This window comes from Salvelinus alpinus, chromosome 1 (genome assembly GCF_045679555.1).
Source record: "Salvelinus alpinus chromosome 1, SLU_Salpinus.1, whole genome shotgun sequence".
NCBI lineage: Eukaryota > Metazoa > Chordata > Actinopteri > Salmoniformes > Salmonidae > Salvelinus > Salvelinus alpinus.
The window spans coordinates 36,873,378-36,883,439 of record NC_092086.1 but is presented as its reverse complement, the minus strand read 5'-3'; the positions used below and the strand labels follow the sequence as shown (position 1 = coordinate 36,883,439).

The 10,062-nt window shown below is 42.4% G+C and overlaps 1 protein-coding gene across 1 annotated transcript; it reads left to right on the top strand.

The window, feature by feature from the left end:
* Nucleotides 1-3,683: 3,683 nt before the first annotated feature.
* Nucleotides 3,684-8,493, top strand: LOC139574662 (cytochrome c oxidase subunit NDUFA4-like). Its single transcript, XM_071399436.1, has 4 exons — nt 3,684-3,907; nt 7,481-7,566; nt 7,753-7,813; nt 8,233-8,493. The coding sequence occupies exons 1-4, from the start codon at nt 3,866-3,868 to the stop codon at nt 8,287-8,289; spliced, it is 246 nt and encodes an 81-aa protein (XP_071255537.1). The 5' UTR covers nt 3,684-3,865; the 3' UTR covers nt 8,290-8,493.
* The last annotated feature ends 1,569 nt before the right edge of the window (nt 8,494-10,062 follow it).

The window sequence follows — 10,062 nt, the reverse complement described above, 5'->3', positions numbered from 1 at the left end:
TTTGGCTTGTATCTGTGTTTTGATATGACAATTAAACATGTTTTCCATGGTTCTAGGATTGTAACACCAGGCTGACAATGACCTAGTTCTTTCTCAAAATTATAAATGCATCATGTATACATGTCATGGGAGTGCATTTGTTTTACATAATACTGAAAGACTTTTGGAAGGTTCGTTCGTTGTAGTCTATCAAATTAGGTCTACTTCACTGGTTGGAACTTTCCCACACAGCATCATAGACAGGCTGTGCAGAAACTCTTATGAGATGTTAATGACCAATTTTCTGTGAAAATACAATTCAGAGGAAACTAACGTTGGTAGATGTTGGCGAGGCAATCTGATTAACAGGGTGAGCTGCAGGACGCTGGCAGAGCACACAGAAAACTAAATTGTCCAGCCCACTGTTTGGGCAAGCTATCCCAAGGTCCTGCTGATAAAGACAGATGAATTACAACACATGTAGTGTGAGGATGCTGTTCTCTGATGTAGCATCACCCTTATAATATACAAGAATGCTGTCAAATAGCAGTAGTTGAACAGTACTATACTGTTTTATAGACTCCTTCGTTCAACACCAGAGGACCTGATGGTGCAGTGGTTTGGACGCAGGTTTGAGTCCCGGTCGGCTACCCAACAAAATTGCTGTGTTGGTATCAGAAGTGGGATGATGTCGTTGTGCGCTTCCCAGGGGATAGTGTTGCATCCCACCTAGTTAAGAGCTTCCGACAGCTAGGCATAGTGGCTCAGGTATTGGATGAACAGATGAAGGGTTAGTTTGAGTCTAGCTTGGTCTACCCCTGAAGACGCTGGAGTGTCATTACTGAAAGTACTGTAGGTGTGTGAGACAGAGTCAAGTGAAAGTAATCTGACATCCCTCTACAAATATTCTCCCATGAATGCTTCTGTTGTATGACTGGTGGGATTCATCTTCAAACCTACTGAGGCCTTGTTCAAATACTTTGAAAAAGCATCCTTCCTTATTCCCTTCCTTGAAGTAGGCTAATCAGTGATTGAATATAATCAGATATAATTGGACTGGTAAAAGCTTTAGTAGGTTGAGGTACTTTATTTACTGCCAGATGACAAACATATTATGTGGTGGGATTAACTAAACCATCTCTGCCTACTGGTTGAAAATTAAAATAAAACTCTGCAGTGTAAAATGTTGTACTTTGTTGAGGAGAGGAATGGAGACTTTGATCAAGGGAGAAGGAAAGTGAGTCCCTTGAGAGGGTAAAAAATGAGATGTATGTTAGGAGAAGTGCAGTATTATCACACGGAGACGTATTTATGGAATACTGTGGAAGAATTGTCGTGGAATATTGCCATATTATGTTATAGTGCTTGTAAGATTATATTATAATCTTTGTATTGCATCAGAATGATTGTTTTATTCGACAGAATAGAGGATTCTGTCGACTATTGTGTGTGTGTGTTCCACTGAGGATGGGCCTCTATGAGATAGCACTGACAGAGGAGATTTACGATGTCTTTGGGTAATAAAGCCTAAAGAGCATTCCAGATAGTAAAGCTAATGTTTTTGTGCTATACCGTACCAGGGTGAGACGGGTTCCAGTTTGGAGTAGGACACTGGTCTTTACAATGAAAACTGTTGACACAGCAGTAACTGTCTGCTATGTTTTATAGATATCTTTCATACAAATCTTAAACTTTGTGAACTGTTCCTAAGATCTGTGGTTCGTCATGTAAGTTGAGAGGGGTGTATCTTGTCTATAAAAGATCTTTGTATTCTTATGTAGGGACTCTCAGAATTCATTATAGACACTGAATTGATCTGAGAGTCAAAGGGCTATTGTAAAGCTCATATTATTAAAGATGAAGTTTAAGTATAACTCTGACTGGTGTGTGGTTTGTAACTCTCCTCATTTGGTAATACAGGAAATTGCCATCACAGAATGGAGGGAAAGAGAGAGGTGGCAGTTGAAGAGAGTGAGTGTGGCAGAGGGTGAGATTGAATCTGTTGAAGATGGCGAAAAAAAGGGAGATGGTAGGTCGAAGAAGGCTGGTGGCAAGTGCAAACAGAGTGAGCCGTACACCGGATCCAGTTCTGGAGTCAAAATGGAAGTGAATGAGGGCGAATTACCAGAGATGGCCCAGTTTTTGGTACCAGGTTTGGTGAGGTTCTTGGAGCCTAAGCCTTGTACCGATGGTCAGGATAATTATGAGTCTGTTACAGTAGGAGTGACATTTTTGGAGAAAGTAGGCACTGCTTTTTGGCTGATCCATATGTGGTTTCAGGGTGGGTGAAAATGGAGTTGGGTGCTGTGGAGTCAGTGAAGATAACCCGAAGTGGGCTTGTGATAATTATTTGTATTTCTGTCAGTCAGAGGAAGCGGTAGCTCCGCGCCACACAAATGGGGACAAGAGTGGTGACTTGTTTTTTTCTCAAGAACAGGGTGCCATTGAAAGGAGTTATTACTGGGGTAGCGGTAAATGTGAATGTGGACCAGATGAAGGGGAAGATACCCGGTGTTTGTTTGGTGCGACTCAGACAGGGTGGCGTGAGTGGTGAAACAGAAGAGTCATTATCTGTTCTTTTGAGTTTTGATGTTGAGTCTTTGCCTGACAAAGTGATGTTAGGATATTTCAGTTATCCCATACAAGCTTTTGTGCTGAATCCATTAGGTTGTTACAGGTGTCAAGCTTATGGGCACGTGGCAGCAGTGTGTAGGAGGTAGGTTCCTAGGTGTGAGAAGTGTGCAGAAGGACATGAGACAAAGGAATGTGTACTATTGGGGAAAGAAGCGCTACGTGTTAATTGTAGGGGTGCCCATGGATCAGACGTGTCTGTTGCGAGAGAGGCAGGTTGAGGTTACCAGGATTAGAGTAGTGCAGAGGGTGTCGTATGCTGAGGCAGTGAAGAAAGTAGAGGAAGATGATTCAAGGGGGAGGGATCCTGAGAGGATCCGTGTGAGTAGTAGATCTGTGCCAGCACAGAAGGATAGGCCTATGGGTGACATATGCTTCAGTAAGATTGGCTTCTTAATGTTTATAGCAATCGTTTTCAACCACAGGGATGGAACATAAGTCCCAGAAAATAGAGGTTCTGGTGGCTGCTGCAGAGAACTATTTGGGTGTACGAGATTTTACTTCAGAAGAGTCACAGGGTGTGTTGAGTGGTGGTGTCCAGATAGGGTTTTAAATATTGGAATTGGGTGGTGGGTTTATAATGGTTAGATGACAGTTTTTTCTTCATATTATTGTATTTAATTTTGTTCCGTAAAGTATAAGGGATTAGACCCGAGCGTAGTTAGGGGCAGTAATGCAACATATATTGGATGGATGCCAACCGCCGTTAAACCACACCAAAGAAGAAGAAGAACGAGTTGAGGACTCAAGGGCGTGAGGAATCTCCACAGATAGAACAATGAGACAGATATTTCACCGGATGTATAAATGTGAAGCATCCGGTTGTCATTTCCACTCACTACCAAATATGGTGACCAGAGGAAGCTTAGTGGCCGGCAGTGGGAGGAGATTGAACGAGATGGCCGAAATTCTGCAAATTTTCTCATCGCTGAAACATTTTATCTCCATACAGGTTTCTGTTTCCAAAACTAGAATCTGTAGACTTTACCAAAGAAAAAAAATGCATTGTTTAGAAGGAGTGCAAGGGCGAATGGATCTCACTGGCTCGTGCTTTGCTCCCACCTCCTTGCTTGTTCGACCCACTATGATTTGTTCATCTGCTCCCATTGGAAACGACAGACTGGTCTATCTTGGGTTAGTTATAAAAATCATTGATATCTCTGAAACGCATCTGAAAATACGCTCAGTTCCTGCCTGGCCAGGCCTACATTAATCCGGTTATTTCTGTACAAATTGGGAGAAGTAAACCCTCACAATGCTGAGCACAGTTAGCCGGCAACTTAAAAGCCACCCAGCAGTAAGTACATGTGAAATCGGGAAATTTGCTAAATCGTATAGATTTTTTTGGGGGGATTTGCGTCGTGCTAACGTTAACTTCAAAGCTAACCTCGATTTTTACTACGTTACTCGTTTCCCCCAAATGTCGCCTTTTTGTCATGTATTGTTGAGTGTTTGGAAAATGACAAGATTGAATATAACGATATGGTGTTTGTAGCATTGATCGTTGATTGACAAGTGATGGCATTTACCACAGACCTAAACGGCCCTGTTTGCTAACTAGTTAGCTACTGTAGCCAGTTGGCGCCAGTGTGGGTTATGTACTTGAAAGGGCAAGGTCTCAAAAATAATTGAATGTATAGTTACTATTATTTACACTTTAAGTGGGAGGGAGGGAGCGAGGGAGCGAGCGTGTTTAGCTAGATAGTTAGTTGCTGGAATTGCGACCTGCCAAAAAAGGCCTTAACTCAGTCAAGGACGAGGCGGTTAACCGAGGACATAACGTTACTATGCCAGTGCAGTGGCCCTTTATTGAAAAAGGTTAACTAGCTATGAAAGTACTTCATATATTTTTAATCAAGTTTTATTTGGTGGAAATCGGGTAACTGTAGTATCGGGACTTTGGCGAAAGTATTTTTTGGGGGACAAAAGCAATCCAGTTGACTAAATATTGTTATAGACGACCCTCCTCGGTCCTGCCATTATGCTCCTGAAATTGCCGGTAATAGGCTACACCAGGGGCAGGGAGTGTTTTTCATGTGGAGTGCCAATTTACAATTTATCTAACCAGTAATGGTTTTCATGCACATTTTCGTGGAACAGTTTAATTTCCATTACAATAACGTATTTGTTTAGTATTGCCAACTAGGTAAAAATTATCAACATAAAGCCAACAAATAACATTGCAAGTAAATAATATCCTGATTAAAAATAAATATCCTGTAAATCACATTGGCTTCAGTTCAATAGTGTTAATCTCTGCAACGAACTTGAAATATTGTATTAACTGTGTCTGGCCCACAGTTTGCACTGGCAACTGCATCAACTCTTCTTGGTCCTCAGAGTTTAATGAGCCACTGGATCAGAGCATTACTTTATTATTTTCATGCCGAGGCTCGTTGGTTATCGAAAGTGAGCAAGCTGGAAAGATTTTTTGAATACAGTGAGGAACTAACTATTGTCATTCTCAATGGATGTAAAGTAAACACACTTGACTTGTTGTTTGAGGAAGAAAAAAAATACTTTGAGAAGCTCATTAGTGGTGGTGAGTTAAGACCGTCAGAAATACTATCGGACATCCCCAAATGGGAACATTCATACATTTGCGTGTAGGCCAGGTAGCATAGATTTACTTCTGTGTAATCAGGTGTGTGTCCTTACTCAACATTGACAGAAGCGCTCCAAACAAAATACAATTAATAAATTGATAAAACTTGTAAATGGAATGAAACAAGTGTAGCATAAATTGTGAGCTCTGCAAAAGTGTCTGCTCCGACAATGAAAACGACTAATAATTATATATTGAATTAACATAAATGACCGTAACCAAACAAACAAAGATAGATTAGAAATTATTGGAATTAACGTAAAATGTACCACTGGTCATAAACGTCCCTTTTTCAGGACCCTGTCTTTCAAAGATAATTTGTAAAAATCCAAATAACTTCACAGATCTTCATTGTAAATCACTGTTTCCCATACTTGTTCAATGAACCATAAACAATTAATGAACATGCATCTGTGGAACGGTAGTTTACACATTAACAGCTTACAGAAGGTAGGCAATTATGGTCACAGTTATGGAAACCTAGGACACTAAAGAGGCCTTTCTACTGACTGGAAAAACACCAAAAGAAAGATGCCAAGGGTCCCTGCTCATCTGCGTAAATGTGCCATAGGCATGCTGCAAGGAGGCATGAGGACTGCAGATGTGGCCAGGACAATAAATTGCAATGTCCGTACTGAGACGCCTAAGACGGTGCTACAGGGAGACAGGAAGGACAGCTGATCGTCCTCGCAGTGGCAGACCATGTGTAACACCTGCACAGGATCGGAACATCCAAACATCACATCTGTGCGACAGGTACAGGATGGCAACAACTGCCCAAGAACGCACAATCCCTCCAAGTGCTCAGACTGTCTGCAATAGGCTGAGAGAGGCTGTACTGAGGGCTTGTAGGCCTGTTGTATGGCAGGTTCTCACCAGACATCACCTGCAACGACGTCGCCTATGGGCACAAACCCACCGTCGCTGGACCAGACAGGACTGAAAAACGTCTCAAAGTGCTCTTCGCTGACGAGTCGTGGTTTTGTCTCACCAGGGGTGATGGTTGGATTCGCGTTTATCGTCGAAGGAATGAGGGTTACACCGAGGCCTGTACTCTGGAGTTGGATCGATTTGGAGGTGGAGGGTCCGTCATGGTCTGGGGAGGTGTGTCACAGCATCATCAGACTGAGCTTGTTGTCATTGCAGGCAATCTCAACACTGCTTTACAGGGAAGACATCCTCCTCCCTCATGTGGTACCCTTCCTGCAGGCTCATCCTGACATGACCCTCCAGCATGACAATGCCACCAGCCATACTGCTCATTCTGTGCGTGATTTCCAGCAAGGCAGGAATGTCAGCGTTCTGCCATGGCCAGCGAAGAGCCCAGATCTCAATCCCATTGAGCACGTCTGGGACCTGTTGGATCGGAGTGTGAGGGCTAGGGCCATTCCCCCCAGAAATGTCCGGGAACTTGTAGGTGCCTTAGTGGAAGAGTGGGGTAACATCTCACAGCAAGAACTGGCAAATCTGGTGCAGTCCATGAGGAGGAGATGCACTGCAGCTGGTGGCCACGCTAGATACTGACTGTTACTTTTGATTTTGACCCTCCCTTGTTCAGGGACACATTATTCAATTTCTGTTAGTCACATGTCTGTGGAACCTATTCAGTTTGTCTCAGTTGTTGAATCTTATGCTAATACAAATATTTACACATGTTAAGTTTGCTGAAAATAAATGCAGTTGAGTGAGAGGACGTTTCTTTTTTTTGCTGAGTTTATGTGATCATGACTTGAAAGACACTCACAGGGCAAACCAATTCCCACAATGAAGTTATGAAACAATGAATGCACACAAATTGGCGGTAGAGAGCAGATTCTGGAGAGTCACAAATCTTGTACATCTAAGCCACACTTACCTTCTTCACTCAACATTTTTTAAATGATACCTAAGACACATTTTCTTCACACATACTATAGGCCTAAGGAATACTCTCACAAACAGCTTCAGGTCCAAAGCAGTAGCCATTTATTGAAAACAAATGGAATTTCATTTGTTTTCAACATTTTCTCTAATACCCTCACGGCACCTGTGCCTTGTGTTGCCGATGCTCATCTTAGTGTGATGGACTATGCCATCCCCAGCGGCCTCCGCAATGGATTAGTCCACTGAGACGGGCACGAATCAGACAGGTGTCTACTGTGCCATAAAAAAATCTATCGACCAAACAATCGGCCAGTTGACTGAATGGGGTCAGCCATATTTCCCGTGATTGCCACCTTACCCTGTCCTCTATTGTTCCCCCTAACTCTTTTCTATTCCCTCCAGCTGGTCCCCCTTTTCATCTTCATCGGTGGTGGGACGGTTATGTCTGGAGCGTATCTCTTGCGCCTGGCAATGGGACCCCATGTCAGGTAAGGGCCCTTGTAAAACACTCTGCTAATAAGGCTCCAGTCCAAATGGAAAACGTCTGAAATGAGAACCGCATAGAAACTGGTTTGACCTTGAGTGTTTTAGTCATAAGTCAGACGCCGGTGTCAATGTGCAGGACGGTTATATTGCTATTAGTTAAACTTTTCATTTCAATATGTATGTTGTAGTTGGAATCGCAATGGCAACCCCGAGCCATGGAACAAGACGGAACCCACACAGCAGCACAAGGTAGGTCACTCACTTACAGGATGGTCCGTTATGTCTGGATAAATGTATAACAATGGTCAGTGCATTAAACTTGGTCTCTGCCGCACATGGTAGTGAGCAGAGGTTGTACAGCGCAGTGAGGGAACATGTTAATGTAGTGGCTTGAGCCAAAAATGTCATTGAGCTGTCTGATTCCACTCATCCCATAGTATAATTAATTACACAGTATAATCCTGTTAGTTTAGTAAGTAATCTGATCAGCCAATCTAATTGTCAGTCACAACAACAAAGCAAGTTAAACACTGACTGAATAACAAACCTTGGGAATGATTCAGAAAGTAAAGGCAGGTTTTTGCTTAGAATATCTGCTGTTATTCATCAATATTTGATCTCTGATGGTCTTGTCCTTAAACTTTATTGTTCCTTTATTTCATTCATAGTTTTACTCAGTGAACATGGACTACAGCAAGCTGAAGAAAGAGGGTCCTGACTTCTAAACTCTTCTGCTGCACCAAAGGCTTGAGGAAAAAAATGACTTATTCTAACACTGACTTCCTTTACACCTCTAACTTGAAACCAGTGGATGCAAAGAGGCTAAACCGCACAAGTTCTGTCCCCTTTGACTGTCTCTTTTTCCCCTCATACCTCATGGTTGTGCAGCAATAAAGTGAAGGAGTCTTTTCTCCCGTGTACAGAGAAAATTATGTCTGTATTTATTTGTAGTCGGTGTTTAAAGGGGTTCAGGACTGATTTAATCCTAAAACGTGATATTCTGGTACCATGTTATATGTTTGTTCTGGTTTGAAATCATGAAGTCAGTCATTTTTGTTTCCCCACACTAGCTTGACTGTCAATATTTTGCTCTTGGTTTTTGCCTCATGACATCTTTTGTCGTCTGTGCCCTCCTTTTCTGCCTGGCGGCTTTGTCTGCATACATGTATATCATAATACGCTTGACTACGGTCCAGTGTTTAACTTACAGTATGACTACATGCTTGGTACTGCATATGCTCACCCACAAGTTATCAGATGAGCCCTTGACATGCGTGTGCTGTGTGCCTTTGATAGATCTTCACATGGTCTGACCATCTGTTCAAGGCTGCACTGCACCATTATAGGCCATGTTGTCTGAAGGTCTGCAATCACTCACTGACTAAAACCAGGCAGGTGGGAGTAAAGGATAACAGACAAACTATAAAGGTTGGCATTGTATTAGCAACCAATAAAGCAATGATAATGTTCCCAAGAGTAATAAATGGAGCAGATAAAACCGGGTTCTCAGGGAGACTGGTGCGGAGGTGTTTCTCCTAGAATGTCATGGCTCTGCCTGATGAGTTTATGAATGTCATCAGGTCACACGGTGTTTCTCAGGCTGGGAACACAACGCTGGAAATGTCAAGGATGGCTTCACATTGGAATAAAACGCCACATAGAACTTCCCCCACCCTGTTAAAGGTTGGAACAGGCTTTGTCTCCAATACAATAATTCTTTCAGTTGAGAGAAATGTTTCCTTCACAACTTTAATTTGTTTTACAAAGAACCCCTTTGATTACGCTGAAATATTCAGGTTGTAGAAAACTAATCTGAAGACTACTTTCTGTGCTTTATCAGAGACCACTATAATTGGGGCCATAAGTATTTTTCTGACCGTGAGACCTCTGCTTAGTCATACAAAATATTGTCACAATATAAAATTTGATATATATTATTGGTCCTCTATTACGTGGCGACGGCTCCCTAGAACTGGAAGACCAGTCAATAGTGAGAAACCGGCTGTGAGTCTACTGTACAAAGAAAAGTTTGCATGAATTCTTCAAGGGGTCTGGCTCACCTTAACCACTGGCCAGCATTTTTACTCTTTTTCACATGACACCTGACCTCTTGGTCACATTGGCCAGCAACACCAAAGACTAGCAACACACTGTCCATCTAGAATTAACTTTTTTTTTTTTAACGAGGCAAGTCAGTTAAGAACAAATTCTTATTTACAATAACAGCCTACTGGGGAACAGTGGGTTAACTGCCTTGTAAAGTGGCAGAACAACAGATTTTTACCATGTCAGCTCCAGGAGTCAGTCCAGCAACCTTTTGGTTACTGGCCCAACTCTAACCACTAGGCTACCTGCCGCCCCGTATACCTATCCCCTGCTTCATATCTTCTGACAATCTGAGTAGGTACTTGGAATGCTTCCACCGCAGTTTGTGTGTGTGCACACAGGTACTAATTACATATTTACATTAATGTGTACTTTATGCTATGCAGACAAAG